The sequence below is a fragment of the Buteo buteo genome, chromosome 13 (genome assembly GCF_964188355.1).
Source record: "Buteo buteo chromosome 13, bButBut1.hap1.1, whole genome shotgun sequence".
Classification (NCBI taxonomy): domain Eukaryota; kingdom Metazoa; phylum Chordata; class Aves; order Accipitriformes; family Accipitridae; genus Buteo; species Buteo buteo.
The window spans coordinates 30502850-30523433 of record NC_134183.1 but is presented as its reverse complement, the minus strand read 5'-3'; the positions used below and the strand labels follow the sequence as shown (position 1 = coordinate 30523433).

General features: G+C 35.2%; 1 protein-coding gene across 11 annotated transcripts in view; it reads left to right on the top strand.

The window, feature by feature from the left end:
• Positions 1-18503, top strand: part of ZNF280D (zinc finger protein 280D) — a 57109-nt gene extending 38606 nt beyond the window's left edge. Inside the window, exons 20-22 of one of the 11 annotated variants that reach the window (XR_012652815.1) lie at positions 5078-5123; positions 7765-7820; positions 13088-13111. Coding sequence is in view for 9 of the 11 variants with exons in the window: in XM_075045348.1 (XP_074901449.1) it covers positions 5078-5123; positions 7765-7820; positions 13088-13724 (739 nt within the window). In the remaining 2 variants the exon portion in view is untranslated. Of the gene's footprint in view, positions 1-5077; positions 5124-7764; positions 7821-13087 lie in introns of all 11 variants that reach the window. The other 10 variants (XM_075045348.1, XM_075045347.1, XM_075045349.1 and 7 more) reach the window with 10 other exon arrangements.
• The last annotated feature ends 2081 nt before the right edge of the window (positions 18504-20584 follow it).

The following is a 20584-nucleotide window of genomic DNA, read 5'->3' as shown; positions in this document are numbered from 1 at the left end:
TTGCATTTTTGTCTGCCAATGACTTTACAGTATATAGTGGGAAAATATGCTTTGAATTACTTCTGTTGCATATAACTGCATAAACTGAGTCTTGGCCAAAGGAATTTATTAGCTGCTTTGCTCTGGTAGCTAAGCTTCTTTTTGCTCCTAAATACTGTAGGAGGAAACCATGTGATGGAAGCAGATACATTTATTGAGCCTTGATTCTGAGGGTGGAGCAGCTACAGTTCATTCACACCTTGTTCTTTTGGTATCATCTCTCATCTTCAAGGATGCTCTACTCAAGCTGCTGAGACATCTGCTGCTTTTGATTTCACTGCTTCTGACTTCATCTTTAGTTCTAGATTATCTATGGCAAGTTTATCCATCAACAGGTTGTCTGGATATATGATGAGCTTTCCCTTTGTCATGATGAACATCTAGTGTTCCTCCAAACTCAACCTCCTGCTTACAGTGGATATGTGTCTTGGTTGGATCTCTTATTTACTAGCTTCCAAGCAACCTAATAGATAGAGCTAATCTTATTCTGAGATCAGTCACTGTTATAACCTCCTAGTTATAAGAGATTACTTTCGATGAATGCAAGCTATTCTTGATTTGCAGCCCTTCCTTTTCCTGCATAATCAAATTCTCTGAGATTAATCCATTTTTACTGGTATTTTTGTCCTCTTCACTTTTAGTATTCAAACAGTAACAGTTTTGGTGATAGTGAGCTTCTGCAGCCACTGTGGTATTGCTAATAATGGCAAGGATTCTGTCATCCATTGTCTCTTATGCATATTTTGTGATTGAGCATCTGCACGCTTACTCAGTACTCTAAAGCCTCGTTGTTCTTTTTGCTACTTTTTTTTTCTTCTGACAGAAGCTGTGTTCCATCTTGAATGCTGCTGTTCAACTTCAAGCATTGGTTACCTACTACAGGTTTTTCTTGCAGGACTTATTTCTGTTTTGACACAGCAGCATTCAAAAAAGCATAGTGGGTTTGTGTTTTCATTGTGAACATGCTGTTGCATTTCAGAGGAAGTTGAATCTGTGATATTTCACTTTCATTCAGGTTTCTGGCAACAACAAAACTGGAATATGATTGCAGATTTTCATGGCTTTTAGAAATGTTCTCTAAGAATTTCCCAGAAAGCACACTAGATTGATACTTCAATTTGAAATTATGTGAATTATACCTCTTTTGAATGTTCATTTGGAATATTATCATTTGGTTCTTTTACAGCTTTGCTACAGAAATTTTTTTAAGTTTCAGACTTGCAGTTAAAAAGCTTGTAAGCTGCATACAGATTTGCCAGCTTTGTGTAAATAGTTCGTGTAGAAACAATTGGCATTGTGGCATCCTGTTTCCATTTGTGTGAGGATCTGAGAAAAGTTAGTCATGTGGAAAACTCATAACATAAAACCAGTACTAAACCATGCAAGTAAACCTGCCTGACTCGATATTAAATATCCCTGATGGTCCCAACAACTACAAAGTTACATGAATAATGCAAAATATTGGACCACATCTGCAAGGACAGAGCATGAATATGCATGGTATAACCAGTCTAGCTTATGGTCAAAGAATTAAGATTTCATTTGTATGTACCTTAACCTGTCTTTTTTGTTATTTTTAGGATGTTGAGTGTCACTGCATTATGGGTTCTTAAAAGACGTGTAGTTGCAGAGCAACCTTGCTTGATTAGCAAATTCTGTATTACCTTTGTTTTGAAAGTCTTTCTGACAAGAAAGCAAATGTTTGTTTCTGTTATTGCGTTAAATGTTTGTAACTGTGCAGCTTTGTGCATAACACTTCACTACTCATGATAATGATACTAAGTTTTTATGTAGCTGTTTTCATTGCTAACCCCATTTTACAGGTGAGAAACTGGAGACAGTGTCAAGTAACATGAATGTCGCCATCTTTCCTTTCCCATTCAGTTGTTAACAGTGTAAAACACCATAGCATAGAAGCAGCTTTTTCTTCTCTAACTATGCATTCACATGTACCTTCCCAGTAAATGCTTATACAATCAGATATTTGGGGGAGAATTATGCTCTATGAATCATTGGCTCTATGTACAGTATATCTTTCAAAATGGGGAATTTCTGCTAAAAGTTGAAGTTCTTTTAAAAAAAAAAAAAAAGCTTTCTATGCTTTTCGTTGTAAAATAGATTTATATTTATAATGCTGGATATGGTTCAGGTGAGTGGCTGGAATGTCCCTTGAGCCACTTAAATAACAAAGTTGTTTTCTAGAAAATCTTGAAGCTACACTCATGCTAGAAAAATTACTTTTGTTTAGGTGTGGACAAAAAAGGGATGTTTGGCAAAAGATTCCAGCTGAGTTTCAGTACTTACCCAAAGAAGCTGTGGCAGTAACTCTTTGGTTGAAAGAAAACATTACAGATTGCTGGGAAGACGGTTGGTCATGATTTGAGCTCTGTGTGTGTGCAGATATAGATGATTTTAATATGTGAGAGCAGGGGAAGCAATGAGACTGCATGAATTTCAGAAATAAGAATACTTCCATCTGTGCTTGGACTGTGCATTTTAAAGTCTACGTGTTTCATTTGACTCCAAATCTCTTCCATTAATCCTAGGTGACTCCTCATGTATCAAAGTTTCAGTGACTCCTCATGTATCAAAGTTTCATATCAACCTGAATTTAGACTTTAAGGTGTCTAAATTAATGTTCTCACTTACCTGGCTTTTATTCTGAGTCTCTTTGGTTTCATGGCCAATCCATTCTATTGAGTATCTCAATCAAGCTGAAATTTTGTGCTCAGCTGCTACATTTTGGGGGCCTTTTTTTTAAGGAATTGACAATTAAGGGGCATTTTTTCATTGTTCTTGACTAGAAGTTTATTTTTATGTAGAATAAAGAATCTTTGGAGATTTCTAGAGAGATTTCAAAATTGCTTGAAATTGTGGACCAGCAGGCTGTACTTACCGGAGATTGTTACGATCTTTGTTTTATTTTCATAATGTTCTTTCCAGAAGCGCTGTAGCTCCACAGATGTAAGAAAGTACATTGCCTTTGTTGCTGTTTGAGAACTATTGGATTTAAGATTTCTTATATTCTAAAAGTGTTGGGAACATCACAAGGCAATAGTTTTCTATGGTTTAGTATCCATTTATGAAAATTCTGCTAATTACAAACTAGAAGGAACTACTTTCTAAAAACTATTCCTAAACAGAATTAAGTTGAGAATATATGTCAGGAGTCCAAGATAAACCATATTAACATTTTGTGATAACCACATCTTTGTTATACACCCTGTTCACTTCCAAAACAGCATAAAGTAGTCAGTCTGAATCCTTTTTTTATAAGCTATAAAACATGTCCACAGAAATCTATCAGAATTTGATCATGTAAAATAATGCTTATAATGTGTTTAAAACAATCTACAGATATTGGATCCAATTCATACCTATTTATTTTGGTGGCAAAACTTACATTTATTCAGGCAAGAACAACAGTATGTTTTGTCCTTGGATATACAAATCTGATTTATTTGTGTCTACATTGTTCTGCTCTTTCAAGAGTGACTGTTTTTAGACAAATTACTATTTCCAACATATTTGCTTAAGTTCCTGCATAAAATCATGGAAGTAGTGAAGCTAAGCTAAATATTAGGTGCTGCATCATCTTTTACTGGTATTGCTACTCATGATTAAATACTTAAGAGTATTTCAAGTCCCTGACCCAAAAAATGTGCTGTCATTTGATTTACCCTGATCATTTTTCTTACTGTTAATTAGAGTGAGCATTGTTACATTCTATCATAGCAACGTTATTTTAAAACAATCCTTTTCTTTGTAGTTATTTTGCCATCTTTTATTGCAAATTAAGATGTAATGATTAAAATAGTTGTAAATGGGTATTTATGCTACAGTCCAAGCAGTTGGTTAGCTGCTAGTATAACATTAGTGTTTATGGTGTGCTGAAAGTATGTTAAATGTGCTAAATTCATTAAAAGGTCTGGTTTTAGCACTGTTTTCTTGGATTAAATTAGGAAAATACATGTGGTAGATACCAATCTAATACTAGTGTACATTTTTCATAAAATTTAATTTGGTAAAGCTGTTTCTTCTGTGAAGTCTTTTATACCTTGTAGACAACCATTAAGATTTGCTGAGGTCGTGAATCATTTAATTTATGATTAATAACATTATTTAAATATAACAGAGACAGCACCATACTTCAGCAGATTAAATTTGCCTTTAATGCACCATCAACAAAGAAGATACAGGCATAAACAGTTTTGAGGGTTTTGTTCAGTTTTTCTTTTTTTTTTTTATAGGAAACCTTAGAAAGGTTAGATTTTATATTAGAACTGATGACTTCACAAGGTTTTGTAGGAGACATACTTCTTGCTATCTCTGCGATAGCATTTTCTTATATGAACACAGAAAATCAATTTTAGTGATGATGTGATAAGCTGATTAACATGGTTTTAAAAGTCAATAAATTTAAATAATTTATAGCTCATCTAATGTATGGACTGTGCCTGTGAAGGTATTTTGAGGAAGTATCTCCTCCAAGTAGTAGTTGGAGGTCAGCTGCAATGTTTTACAGTTGCCCTAAAAAGTAAACTACAGCTGTTTTCTGGGTATTTGGGTTATGGTAGACAATGAAAAGAAAACTGATCTTGTTTTGCAGAATGCTTTTGCTGGGTCATAATGTAGCTTTATGCACTTAATTGAACATTTTGGATCTTAAATACTGCAGTCATGGTTTAAAAGGCCTTTGTGATGAGATTATTCCTTATGTAGAATTGCAGTAAGCTCTAGAATAAAAGTATTGCTAACCATCTTAAGACTGCTGCTTCCTGGTTTTCATGAGGTGAAATAACTGGAACAGGTTACATGAAACAATTTTATCTTACAATTTCTGTATACCAAATAAAACACTTAAATTCTGAAATGTACTTTGGAACTCTGAAGTATGTTTAAGTTCAAAATAAGTATCAACTTTAAAAATTGATTTCAGATTACCAAGTTGCTTTCTTACTGTAAGTATCTTCATCCTTATCTCTATTTTAACCATACAGTTTTTTAAAACATTGAATCTTAATTCATTGTCCACTAGGTTAAAGACCGAAATCTCCATTAGAGAGAGAGAAGCTAAGTTGGAGGTAATGTCTTTTCTTTTCTCCACACAGTCTAACAATATCTCTGAACTTCATAACTAGTTTGAAGATCCAAGACAATTATTTTTTAACTGTACGTACACTACTGGGTCATGGTGTTCAGAAGATATGCTTAGTGCAAAAGTCTAGCTTTCTGTGTTTTACTACAGAAGAAAGATATAGCAGTGTTGGAGGGATACCTTTAGTATGTCTGCCACACCCAAATATTTCCATCCAGTTTCAAGTCAGTCCATTCTGGTTGATTTGTATGCCAGGCTCCAATGAAGGAATGGTTTAGTTGCCTTATGTATCTTCATCTTCAGGGAACCTGGAAATTGACCTGAAATATAACCTGGGATCTGGGTAAATATTGACTCTGAACTGTAACTTTTTGAGGTTAGGGTTTGGGGGGGGGGGGGTTGGTGGTTCTTTAAAGAGGAAAATCTTTGGAAATGCCTCTTCAGGCCTGAAATTTTTTTATTTTTTTTTTTTTTTCCTAGGCATAGGTACAAATTTTCCCCTGCTTTCTGCCTATCAGGAAGCTAAATGATCTCTCAGTACATCTTAATTTTTTTAAAAAATACCATCTTTGGATTCTGATTTTACAGAATTATTTTTTTTTTTGTAAGAAGTTGTCTTTCTGTTGCTGTTCAAAAAGGGCAATCTGTTACAGAAATCCCAGCCACTAAGAGAGTAGAAGTCCTCAGATCTAGTAAAGATTTTTCTTGTAACACTGCTTGCTTACTTTCCAAAATGCAAAGGGGTTGGTGAGTTAACAGAAGCAATGATTTTGTAGACATGTGAGAAGACTGTTCATCTTCATTCAGCAGCGTTAAGCAAGATTCTGAAACACACACAGTAGCACCTTTTCTTTCCATAGACTCTGTTACCACTTCAGATGTGTTTTCTCATTTTTTCTTTTTTTTCATCCCATATTGTGTTTCAGCATTATAGAAGATGTCAAATTTGCGTTTTTTTGCTCCACAAAATTGTATTCCATAATATTGGCTTTCATTTAAAAATAAAACAAAAAATGCAACATCCCCCCCAAAACCAAACAAAAACAAAATAAAGAAAAACAACCCACACACCCTAGCCCTTAAGGTTGGAAAAGATGGAGAATACAGACAGAATAGGCTACTTTTGTGTTAGCTGTCTGAGCTTTTACAGGATTTCTGAAGCAAGACCTTCCGGAACAGTGAGCTGCCATTCAGTCTGGTCTGTGCCATGTGCAACTTCAGGTTGTTTTTCCCAAGGTGCCATGGAATGCCTGTTATTTTGCTGCAGCCAGATGCTTGACACTTCATCTGTTTGTTGAAATACACAGTAGGAGGTCAAAGGACAGACCCCTAGGGTGTTGAAGAACCAAAAATATAAATTGATGAATCAGGTTGTTTAAAAACATAGCATTTAAAATTCAGAGAGATAAGTCAAGAAATCTTCCTTTCCTAGTAGTTCCCAGGGGGCAATATGGTCAGCCAAGGCAGAGGACGATGGTGGGTAGGGAAGGAGGTTCTGTAGTGAGAAGTAGAGTGCAATAATTTTAAGTTGGAAAGTGTTTCTTAGCATGGGTCATATGTGTATGGGTTTTGTATGACAGAAATATAACAAAGTATGATAGAAGTATAGCAAAGGGTATTTTAGAAGATAGAATAAGCTTAGCTTTGCCATACAATTTTCAAATATTTGCTACATAATTTGGCCTCATTGAAACACAATACACCACCTCTGTGGGGGGAAAAAATACTATACTAAAAATATGGAACATTTTTTACACAGTTTTAAATATTTTAGAGGTTGTGATACAATTAATAATTTAAAGCATTTGTCTTTTATGTACAGTGATCTTTTCTATTTTAAAACTAAAATTAACTTATAGTTGTATTCAGACAAACAAAAGGTTTAATTTCTTAATTTTGTCACTTAGGCACAATTTCCTAAATGAGAATAAGATTATATGGGCAAGATGCCCTATAGCATAGGAGATGCTTTTAGAAGACAAGTGTGACTGTTTCCAAATGGCAGTTTTCAGTTACTTGCTTTTCTACTGTTCTAAAAATGGGGGTGGGGTGGAGTGTGTGTGGGGGTGGAATTGCATTCATGTTGTTTAGAGTTAAAAAGTTATTTCATTGGGTAAGTTTTAATAGAGACTCAAGTTTCTTCTGTGACAAGCATTTTGCTAAGAATCTTATACTCACACTTAATGTAATAGCATCTGTAGTGTAATGCTTAAAAAATACACTAACCTCAGCTGTGTCTTTCTTGCTTTTCCTTTGCTTTTTTTGCTTTTTTTTTTGATAGCAAAACACAAGTTTAGTTCAGATTTTTGTTTTTCCCTCCAAATAAAAAGCTGCCCAGACTTAGTTTGCATCCTTTTCAATAAGGCATAATTGAAATTATGTACATGAAAAAGCCTACAAGAGTTGCTTTAAAGTTTTGCTTTGTTTCTGGGGTTTTTTTTGTTTGGTTGTTGGTTGTTTTTTTTAACTTGGAAGACTGTTTGCAAACACCTGTAGTAAGATCCATGCTCAATCTGTGCTACATAGCAGATTTATGGGTATGTCAGTGTGAAATTATTTCTACAACTTTTTATTATAATGAGTTGCTCATGAATGTAAAATAAAAGAAATATCATTAATTATTACAGAAAATTTCGAGACCTAGTTTATCTGAAGGAAAAACAGAAACACCAACTTTTGAAAGGTAAATACAATGATCAGCTGCATCTTGAAATCAAGTACATAAAATAACACATGCTGTGTTATTTCTCAGGTAATTGGGCAGAATTGTTTAGTATTTTCATAATGTGTGTTTTCTATCATAGAAAATTTTGAATGGCGGTCATAATGTACTCACTCAACAAGACGTGTAGAATTTAGGTTCCAAGTGTCAAAACACATTCTTAGTAATGTTTTGCAGTAATGTTGCAGTAAACTGCAAATTAGTCAAGATTCATAAGACTTTAAATAAATTGTACAGACTGTTAGAAGCAGCATTTGGTATAATACTGCATATGAGTTAACAGTATTACTGGGGCAACTGGGAAACTATTTTAAAATACAGTATAAAATGTTAATTCTTGAATATTCATTTAGGTTTTTAAAAAAACATGTCATTTGTGGAAAGCATACTCAACCAAATTCTTAGCAGGGTAAATATGTCAAATTGTTGGGTAACTAACAATTACAGCTCTACAATTAAAAAAATAGGCAACATTGTGGAATTTTTTATGTCAGTCTGGGGAAATAATTGAAAACTTGTATGTTTCTTTTGGCGTGTATTGTGGGCAGATTTATACTTCTTATAATTCATCTAAATTATTACTCCAGATCCCACAGCCTGAAATGTCTTATTCCATTTAGTGATCTTTCACAATTGTTGGTGCAAATTTAACCTTTAAAAGCTTAGTCAAAACATAATTATAGTTATTTGTTATATATGCATTTATAGTGCCTTAAAAAAAGAAAAAGCAAACTGCTTTCAGAGTCTCTCTGTAGGTTACTTCTTAGAAAAGGTTCTGCTTTGTCTCTTTATTCTAGTCATGTGCTGTGGGGGCCAAATAATTTGAAATTTTACTTTCACTTGAAATGCTTGCTTAAGAATTGAGACTAAATGATTCAGATATTAGAAGCTAACTCTGTCTTTAAGCTACAGACTAGTAAACAGTCACTCATTCAATTCTAACTGAATATGATGTACTACTTTCTCCTATGCTTGTGTTTAAGTAGACAAAAATAATTTTAATATATAAATGTTCTGGTTTTTCTGTTAAAACTTTGTTTGATACTACTTTATGGACTTCAAGGCAGACATTTGGAGTATTGTAGCTCTAGCACCAGAGATTGTCAGTCCTCAAACACTTTCCTCTGTTATTAAGCCAAGGTAGTAATCTTGATATTAGCAAGTAATTAGTACTGCAGGAGCAGATCAGTAGATGAAAGCAGCTGATTCTGAGAATCCTGCATCTTCACTGCACTGTGGTTCAGAGGTGTTATTTTAGACCAGACTTGTGTTCCCTGGACAGAATGCCTATACTGTACGCTTATGCAGAGCTGTGTGGAACATCCGTTGGTTTGGTCTCTTCAGGACCCAGCTCTGTTAGGAGTTGGAGTGCTTGTGGATCAGAGCTTCCCCTTCATTTTCCTCCAAAAAAAAAATAATCTAGTTTGCCTGTCCCAGGGCTGCTCTGTAAACCAATCCAGTATGTGGGAACAATCAAGGAATGTGCCTCAAAAACCATAATGTTGTTTCACACCAAACTGCTAACGTAAATGCAGCTGTATTACAGGATTTGTTACCTAGAAATGCTTTTCCACAGACTGAAGGTGTGTTTGCACATACTTTGCAACTACTCTATGCAGATGTGTATATGTCACTTGTTAATAGTTCTGTTCTGAAGTTGTATGATTTTTTTCTTTCTTGCTGTAGAATTTTTCTCTGAATGAGTTTTAAAATCCTAATATAAAATACCAATATAAAACAATAAATACTCTAAATAAAGTTAAGTGAATATGTCTAGCAAAGAGCAGCAAAAAAACTTGAGCTAATAGGATTTTAAAACAACAAATATTCGGAGCCTAGCTTCCCTCGGTCTCACTTGGCACCTAAATCTTATATTTTCTTTACAATGAGAAAAAGAAAATAAGTCCCTTTAATTTCTAGGCTTCTGTAGCTTGGGGTTGGGTGTATGTTTGCACCTGGTAGACTCATCTCTTGGATCCAAAATTATGTCTTATGCTACTCTTATTCTAAAATTTGATTTTATACAGATGATATGGCAGCTAGTTCATTAGTATAGCCCATATTTGATAGTCTGGCCGTGGTTTGTATCATGCTTTAGAAAATGGATTCATTGTTTTCATTAAACAAAAGTCAGATTTTACATTCTAACTGTTCACTGAGATCCTCCTTTCTATGTAATACAGTTATCATTCTCACATTTTCCATTCTTTTTGATGCCTGAATTTTTAGTTTTCTTAGACTGTAACAAGTATTGTTTACACATAGAGTAGTAAGAGTATGTTTCATTCTTAATATTGTATGGAAGGCTATTCCTTTTCAGCTACTGACTTACTAACAGAATGATTTCTTGAAATCCTATATGATTTTTCTTTTTATTGCCAGATTTTAGTGCTTCACAATTGCTAGGGTTTGCTTATTCATCTGCAGTTCTCAGCAGAGGTAAATTATTTTGTTGGAGACTTGTTCTATCTAAATTAACTTACTGTTGTGCTTAGCAATCTAAAAGGTCATTGTTCTTTATGGATAATTATGATGGTGATTGTTGTGCAAAAACTTGCTCAATTTTATTTTTATACTCTGTTTTATTGGTATAAATTACTCATGGGAAGGTATGCTCATGAGAGACAGCTTTTTCTGCATGAGAGATCAATATATAGAGATTTTTCTTCCTCCACTTTTCCTCTCCCTCCCTTTTTGTGTTTTGCCAAAAATGAGTGAGAATGAGAGCCTGGGTTTGGATGAAGCTGGGATTTTGGTTACTAGAAGGTGAGGGAGACTGTGATGGATTCCTTTTGTGTGTTAAGGGCAGATTTGTCCTTTGAAGAGTTTCTCAGTGTGAATCTTGTGTGTGTGTGTGTACACACATACATGTAATCCATCTGAGATTTCCAGTGTGGAAACACTGTTCTGTGTGTGCTAATGACGCTTTAGTCATCCCTTTATTTTAACTTTTTTTTCCTTTTTGCATATCTATTCAAACCTTCCCACATAAAGCATAATACTGTGCTTGTTAACTCTGCAACTATACCTCACCCTTAAGCTGCTTGTGGAAAAGTAGTAGCTAAAGGTCATGTGTATATACACTGTTTCATAAAGAGTTGACTGGATTTTCATATGAAAACAATTCTAAATATTTAGCAGCATTTATATGGCTCAGTGTAGCATAAGTGTTTCTCTGGAATGAGGTAATTAGAAACAGTTATGGCAAGACCAGTTATGTCAGCCACAGCTGAAGTGGTTCTGAGTGTTGGCTTTTGTGCTGGAACTTAGTCTTGAGTTTCCCCTCAAATATTAGCCTTTTTCCCCTTTTCTGTAGAAGTTTAGAGGGAGGAGAAGAACATGGGTAGAAAATTCGAGAATGTAATTTACTGATTTAGCCCAAAAAATGAAAAGAATCTCTTTGTTTGACACAAGTAGCAAATACAGGTTGTAATTTGGTGAAGAGGTTCGCTTATCTCCTGAGTTAATTCCTTCTTATGAATGAAAAATCAGTGTAACACGATGAAAAGATTCCTGTGACTACCCCAGTGACTGGTAAGCTTTCACCACTCAAGGATATCTCAGCAGTCTTTTATCCCTGCTCAGAATATTCCTGACTTAAATTCAAAGTAGGAAATGGAATATTCTTGGATTAGTTTATTTAAGTGAAAGTAAAACTTGAAAACAGTTTTCTGAATGTTTGTAGTATGTAGCACGTCTTCCAGAATAACCATTTTCTGTAGAACTCAATATCATTTAGCATATAGGCAAATCACATGAATTGTTTTAGATGTCTGGATCAGTAGAACAACACGTCTAGACTTTCAGCTTGAAAATGTATCATAAAAACATGGTAGCAGGAAATTGGTTATTGCCTTCAAGAGTCCTGGAACTGCCTGTGCTTAGGTGATGTTGAAAGTGGTTTTAGCCAAAAGTTATTTCAAACCCTTTTTAAAACTATTTGAGGAAATAAAGTACAAATGCATTTTGATTAATGAGAAATTTCATGATAATATCTCTCTCACATCTTTTGTCTGCATGTCACTGTTCAGAGACTATTTTCAATTTAATTTTTAAATTTTAAAATTTAATTTGGGAGACTTTTTTCCTAATTTCACTTCCTATATAGAATTCATATCTGAGACCAGGCGAACTGTTCTTCCATCTTCCCGCCTGCTTTCTTTTGTCTGTCACCATCATCATTTTAGGTAATTTGAGCTACTTATAATTCTGAAAAAATTTGAATGGGTTAGAAGTTATATTAAAGTTTTACCAAATTTAAATCTTTAGAGCAAAAATTGAGCTCCATCACTGAAAGGATGGGAGAAGTTGGTGTTCCTATAACAAATGAAGAGAAATATTAGAAACTAGTATTTAGGATTTTGACTGTTGGAATATGAACATATGAGCAAATTGTATATAGCAATATGACCAGACTGTTTTGTATTTTTGTGGGTACAGATGTCATTTGAAGTATACAGTTCAGTCTTTCTTTGGAGTATTCTGATTTAGTTTTTTTTCCCTGGTCACTCTAAAGCACTGCATGCATGTGGCTTTATTGAAATAATACAAGGTTTAAACAATCAGTTTGTCTACAAAGTTCATATGCTGTATTTTAGATTCTATTATACCTTAAGATTCTCATTTTAACTTGCATAATTGAGTACTGATCTATATTTCCTTTTTATGAACATACAGTTTTACTCTGAAAAGTGACTGAACATGCTACTTCACAGATTAACTAGTTGCTCAACTAAATTTTAGTTTTAAGTTATTTAGATTTCCAACTGTTAGCTTTTTTCTCACTTTACTCATTAGTATTGCAAGTCAATTGGTCAGTATAAAGGTATGAACTGGCGGCTTTTTTTTTTTTTTTTTGCACATCATCAACAAAAGTTTCCAAGTAGTTTTATCTGATTCTATATTGAAGAGGCTGTGCAGGTAGAGGAACTTAACACTGTATTTTGGAAAATTCCATGTTGCACAAAGGGGACAACTTAACCTTCCTTTCTGGAGATGAAGTGCAAGAACTAAAGAGTACTAACTGACTGCTAAATACAAAGCTGAGTTTGTAAGTAGGTAAGAAAAATGCAGCTGTTAATTAAATTCAGCCCATCTTGCTATGAAAATTTGTGAGAAATACCAAATAGGAAATCTACAATACCACTTTGAGTGTCACTTTGCAGAGTACAGCCATATGTTGCTTTATTTCATTTGTTATAAAAATAACTTGTTTTGGTTTTTTTCAGCAAACAAGAGCATGACTCTTCAGATGAAACAAAAGAATGCAATAGAAATCAAAGTAAAAAAGTTGCATCGGTTGAAAAGAATGAAGAAAACTCATCACTGTCAAATGCAGAAAATGTTCCTAGTTTGGAGCTCCTTGACAACAGCTCAAAGAATTCTTTGCATGAGAAAGGAGCATGTTGTGATTCAGATAATAACAAACAATTAGTAGATGAGAAACAAAAATCTATTCATGATGAAAGTGAGTTGAAAACTTGCCAAAGTTCAGATAACGTTACTTTGAATGAGCAGACTAAAGTACATAGCTTGGATGAAACTACACTTTCAGCAATGAACGCAAGGGACTTAAAACTAACATTGGGTCAAGATGTTAGTTTTGAGCAGTTCTTGAGAAAAAGAGATGAACCTGAATCCATTAGTTCAGACATTAGTGAACAAGGCAGTATTCATTTGGAGCCTTTGACTCCATCAGAGGTACTAGAGCATGAAGCTACTGAAATTCTTCAAAAAGGTAATGTTGCACCTTCATCAAAGAAAGCTGGACAACTCTCTGAACAAACAGATGAGGCTTCTAAAGAAAGCAGTCCCAACAGAATGGAAACAACTGTAAACAAGACAGATGAAAATGAAGCAAGCTGAAATTTTGTTAATTTTATTGTTTGTTATAAACAATGGTAAGAACACCATGGACCATTCCTGATGAGTGTGCTCACTGATGCTAATTATTAAAAATAAAAAGGGGACGGGAGCGGGAAGGAGAGAAAGAGACTCTAAAGGGAAGTTTTCCATATGAAGATAGCATGTATGTGTATGTACAAATGAACTGACTAAATTTACAAAAGGTAAAATGTTCAAATATATCTTCCTGTCTCTTGGATATGATATATCTTATTAGATTGACATTTGAAAGGAGAAGTAAATTCTAATTTTTATAGTTAACTAGCCCATGATAAGGTGATTTGTTTGCCAAGAAAATATTTTTTTAAATCCTTCAGTGTGAATATCACTAAACAGTGGAATTCAGTATGAATTCACTTCTGATGCTGAAAAGGAGCACACTTGTAATGATGGTTATTGGTCTGCTGATAATTTGGGTAAACATAAACCTTTGGACTTGGTGTCACATTCCTGTCTGTAAAAGCATGTAAACAGAATTATATGAATCTATGCACCTCTGTACAGGTGTAATCCTGCCAGGCTGTAAGCTTACCTTAATAAACTTTCAGTGAAAGTGGAATTATTACAATAAAAATATATATTTGTGGGGTTTTCAGTGTGCAGGCTGTGCAGAAATACCGAACATAATTGTATAAAGTAGAACATACTGCTGAAAGTATTGTAGCTGTTAGGCTTTTACCATTGTTTTAATTATTCTTAGCCATAGACCCGTAGGAATGGTCTGTAAGTCACACCAAAGTACGGTTTAATGTAAAAACTGTTCTAAGCAAAAAGAAGGAAAACCCCAAACTGGAAACACCAATAGGCATGTATTCTGCCATTTTGCAGCTGCTACTGGCTAACTGTTACAAGAAGGACACAAGGGCATATAAAGTAGAATTGTACAGTTCAATTTCAGGACTTTTTGTACAAAGTCTAAATTGTGTACAGGAAGATGGCTGCTCATTTTGGTTTTGTTTTTTTGTTTTTTTGTCTTCTAGTTAGCAGCTAGCTGTAGGAATGCATATATTAACGGTAGCTTGCTTTTATGACTTCATTGCTCCATTTGAAACATTCAGAATGTGCTTTTGACTTACAGTTTTGTTTCTAATGAATGTTAAATGTTTTGAACAGCTGTTAAAGCACTGCTGTAAATTATTACTTTTTGAGTAAATATTTGCAACAAAATTTTTGTCTTTGTGCATAATTTTATGCTCAGCTTGAAACTTTGGGCATAGTCTTCCCACGTTTTTTTTAAAGATTTAGTGACAGTTCCCAAAAACTATTTCATTTTAAAATTGTGAATTTGAGACTTATGTGGTTTTTTTTGTTTGGCTGTGGTTTGTCGGGGGGGTGGGGTGTTTGGTTTTTAGAATTAAATGAGCAAGTGCCTATGCATAAACCTATTTTTGTAGCTGTGTATTGTGGTAAGATGTGCTAACTTTTCCAGATTACACAGAGATATTTTTCTGGGCCATTAGCATGCAGCTGAAGTCTACTCTGTCCTCCTAGGTTAACTGGGCTCAGCTGCTAAATGAGTCTAATCAGCAACAGTATTAAAATTTAGAGACCATCCAGCTTATTGTTGGAGCCTCTAAATAAACAACATCAATCTCAACATCTCAAAAATTTCTTCAAACTCTAAAGAGTTATATGACTTAAATTTTGAATTGCATCCTAATTTTCATCCATGCAGGTTTAGAAGACTTTTAAAAAGAAAAGTGGAACAGTTTATGTAGTTACAGCTCCTCAAGATCTGCCACTTTAAGAACTTCAAATAACAAGACACACGAAAAAGCTGAGAGCAATAAGTTGCAGCATTCTTTTGTTTTTTAAAGATTTTAGTGAAATTGTTAACTCAAGGCATGATTAATGACTCTGATGTCTTCATACATATACTCGTGGAAGATTGTAAAATACAGCATCACAATGAGGACAGTTTAAAGGACTTAATCAGCTATGGAACTTGATGTGTATGCTACTGAAGGAGTTCCTGAATGTATCTGTGTTTAAACCCAGAGAAATCTCTATAGTGTTTTTAATCTGATTGATGATCTTCCATGCAAATAATATATTTTGAATAACACTCTGATATGTGGTGTTGGAAAAGATTAAGTTCAGCTGGAACCAGTTGTATGATACTTGCTTGTAAATTACTCACATTTGTCTTTTATTATGGAATTAAATTTTTAAAACATTTACTCTTTTAATAATAAGAATTTGGAAGAATTTGGCCATGCACTGTTGAGAAAAGTTGGAAAATAAAACTCAGATTGAAAAATCTGCACATTTGGCAGAAGTATATATATATTCTCAGATACTTAATATGTAAAGCATTGTTTGTTTCCAACAATGTAAAGAGCGCTTATATAAAAGGTAATATTAGGTATAAAACACCGAAATATCTAGTAGCCCTTCCAAAGGAAGAGGTAAGGGAGAACTGGATTGTTCTAGCAAGACCCATCAGATAGCTTTAAATAGGCAAGTAAGGTATATCATGAAAACAGTGGCATGGTATTTTTGTGAAGGAGAAAAACTAAAATTCACTACAATTTTTCCTATATGAAGTAATTCATTTGCTGACTAAACACTGTAGGAGACTGTGTAATTGTGAAGATTAATCTCTGTCATGTTATTTGGGAGGTTTCCTCGAGATAAGTTAAAGTGGTACTTTTGGCTGAAGTCAATCCAGAAGATCAAGTTACATTGAATGTACTTTAAGTTATTTGAACGTAACTGCATATAATTCAGGTTTTTGAGTCATTTAAAAGTTTTGGGGGTTTTTTTCCCCATCCAGCCATCAGTAGTTCTTATTCTGTGCCACCTCTCTTTTTGTACTTGGGAAGACATTTTACCTGAAGTTTTCATTGCCTTACCAAAAACCAGTAACTTAAAGTTAATTTTTGGTATCCATACTAGAATCACAATTTCCCCTCATCTCAAGAGGTTTACCATATTTGTTTGAATAACCATTGCAGGTTGTTTAGATAACGTTAATTTTTAAGGAAGTCATATGCCTTGTGTATGCTATCTTCATTATTTGCATTTAATGGAAAACTGTTGTCATTATTAGTTTATGGTCAGTGAGTGTTCAGTCACTTGGAGCTTCAGGTGCAGCCAATGTCTCAGCTTGCCTTGTGCAGTTTGGAAAAGAAACTTTGGCTTACCTGCGGTTCAGTTTTTCTTTAACAGAATGGATGAGTAAACCCGGGGAAAAAAAAAATCAGATCAAATCACAGTGCATACTGAGTTCTAAGTATTGGATGATGTATTTTAAACAAGAACACTTTTATAACAAAAACACATCCGCTTTTCCTGGAAATGGGGAGAGAGAGAGAAGAACCCTTGGCAATAGGTGTTAAATCACATTCTGTTGTGCTTTACTGCCAGAAGGCATTAGAAACTGAAGGTCAGGGTAAAGAATCCTGAGTAACACATGATATTTTACAAAACCTTAAATAAAAGATCTTAAAGCTTTTCTGCAGGCTTTAAGCATTGTTATTTACATGCTGGCATGTAGAAAGCAGTTATTTTTTTATGCTGTAGGATATGCTAATATTCTACCAAAGACTGTGGCTGTAGGCTGTCACAGTAGAATTTTGTTAGAGACTGTTTAGAAATTTTTGTATAGGGCGAATTTTATACCTGATTGTTCTCTTTTTGTTTTCATTAGTGTTTGATTTTTTTGAGGCTTGTAAGCTTATTTTGTCTAGTTGCGTCCTGCATTTTTTGATGTATGCTTAATATGCCTCTAATAAAAAATAATTGGTAAGTATGTTTTACGATTACTTGAATGATTTGTGCTTTTAATAAAACCTTTATGCCAGTTTTAATATAGCTCAAAAGGGCAGTTCTCAGATGAAGCCCAGCATGTCATCTTCTTTGAACATAACATTTTTACACGTAATTTTTGACTCTCTAATTTTCCCCAGTAATTCAGTGCTAAAAGGGAAAGTATGTTAACTGGTATTTCATATTAGTTTACAGACACTATGCAGAAAGTTCTTTGCTATGTTCCTTTGAGTTTTGAATCACTGTTCTAGCTCTGACACTTAATTAAAATTTTGTTTTCAGTCATTTCATTGACCCAAAGTAACCACATTAAGTTGATGTTTACTGTATTGCACCAGATTAAAAAAAAATGTGGAAAATGTTTAGCTGTGAAACGTTTCATTTTGAGGGAGATTAATGTAGTTGTTATGCCTGCAAAGTCCTATAAAGCTAATGTGTTTATTGATGTGCTGAGTTTGAGCTTTTTTTACTGTTCAGAGTGTTATTTGAGAGAGTCTGAGGTTTTTGTGACAACGACAAGGATAACTGTGATTTTATAAGTATATCTGCATTTAAATAAGTAGTATTGCTAAATGAATCCCTTAGGTTATGAATTTAATGTAAATAAACTCCATTTCATATTTTAGTTCACTGAATACTCAATGTTAGGCATTTAATTCCAAAGAGCTGTTTTCTCCATAAATTTTGTTGGGGTAGCATATAGTGGTATCTTTCTTTATAAAGAAAGTTGTCCCATACTGATAATGTGGTAGCCTTGAAAATGTAACCTTCATATGTTTTGCTCATAAATAGTATAATTAAGAATTAATCCTTTTGACTAAAGGAAAGTAACCTGCAGGTCTGTTTCTTACAGCCTCTTGTGACTTTTTCATTCTGATCCTATCATGATATTCTAGCAACAAATTGAAGTCCTTGCTTTCCTCTCTTTTAAGTGGAACATGAATACTTAATAGGTTTTGAATTGTATATATTTGAATTACCTGGGTGTTTGCTGCCTGAAATGAGGGTTGAATTTTTGTGTACCGGTTTCTCAGGTTTTCAGCTGAGATTTATGGCTTTCCATTTAATCTTCTTGGAAAGACTTCACTTCTTTGAGCTAGCAAGTTGATGGCATGTGGTATAATTTTCCGAGGCTATTTAGCGAAATGCAGTGTACTTGTTAGATACTGTTTAAATGGGTTCTTTTTCCTTATCACAATCCTTTGTAAGATCTTGGAATGTCGTCTTCTTTTGACAGTTGGTGTATAATCAACTTCTAAGTTGTTGGCTGGTAATGGAAAGCAAAAGACACTTCTACAGAGAAGAAGCAAAAGTAAGTTCAGAATTTTAATCCTGAATAGTAGTCTGCAACATGCAGGTCAGGTTGGTTAACCTGCTTTATCTGCTAGAGTGAAGCTTTTTTTTATCAATTCCTAAATTGCAACTTGAGGAACCAGAGCAGTTGGGCCAATCCAACTTCAATGGCTCTGAAAGATAGCAAAGAGCTCTAGATACCCATATCGGATCAGAATTCCCAAAAGGAGCCTAAGGCAACATATTCATGCTAGGGAAGCTTTTATTCTGTTTGTGTGACTTTCCACTCCTGTTTTCTTTCCGTGGATGCCCTCTTGAGACCATAGAAAGACCAGTTATCCTAGGGGAGATGAGAGTGCTTGTATGATCTTCCTTGATGGAACCCAAAAGAAGCTTTTAACACGTGGCCTGTATGCTGTTTTATATTAATATAGTAAAATATGCCTTACTGTTGAATAGTGGCATTGTATTAATCTTTGCTAAATAATGAAGTTCTGTCAGTTCTTCTGAAGAGTTTAACAATACTGTTTAAAATAAACATCCTTTAAACTACAGCTTGTCACTTTTCAGTGACCTTTGTCTAAGATAGCAGGCTAATTAAGTACCACAGCAGAAAGTATCAAGGCAGGCTGTGTCATCCTCTGTTTTAAGGCTGATAGTGACCTTTCTTGAGGATAACCTATGAAGTTTCTTCAAGTTTGTTATAAGAGAAACTTCAATGCACAGAACTTCTATTGTTTATAGACCTCCTTGGAACTTAATATTGATTCAACTTCAACTAGTAAGACAAACTTACTAAAGCAGAACATACTTTTTAATACCCTAAAACTTATTTCTGTTTGCTAAAAGGAATCTATTGCCCTCTGGGTTCCTCAGAAGGCAGTCTTCGTGATGTAAAAGGAAATGAAAGTATGTGGTGGGTTGACCCTGGCTGGATGCCAGGTGCCCACCAAAGCCATTCTGTCACTCCCCCCCTCAGCTGGGCAAGGGAGAGAAAATATAACAAAGGGCTTGTGGGTTGAGATAAGGACAGGAGAGATCACTCACCAATTACCGTCATGGGCAAAACAGACTCAACTTGGGGAAAATTAACTTATTGCCAAGCAACCAGAGTAGAGTAATGAGAAATAAAACCAAATCTCAAAACACCTTCCCTCCACCCCTCCCTTCTTCCCGGGCACAACTTCACTCCCAAACTCTCTACCTACCCCCTCCGGTGGTGCAGGGGGACGGGGAATGGGGGTTATGGTCAGTTCATCACATGTCATCTTTACTGCTCCATCCTCCTTAGGGACAGGACTCTTCACGCTCTTCCCCTGCTCCAGTGTGGGGTCCCTCCCAAGGGATACAGTCCTCCACAAACTTCTCCAATGTGAGTCCTTCCCACGGGCTGCAGTTCTTCATGAATTGCTCTAACATGGGTCCTTTCCATGGGGTGCGGTTCTTTAGGAGCACACTGCTCCAGTGTGGGTCCCCTGTGGGGGTCACAAATCCTGCCAGAAAACCTGCTCCGTGGGCTCCTCTCTCCACAGATCCGCAGGTCCTGCCAGGAGCCTGCTCCAGCGCGGGGTTCCCATGGGGTCACAGCCTCCTTTGGGAACCCGCCTGCTCCGGCATGGGGTCCTGCATGGGCTGCAGGTGGAGATCTGCTCCACCATGGACCTCCGTGGGCTGCAGGGGGACAGCCTGCCTCACCAGGGTCTTCACCAAGGGCTGCAGGGGAATCTCTGCTCCGGTGCCTGGAGCATCTCCTCCCC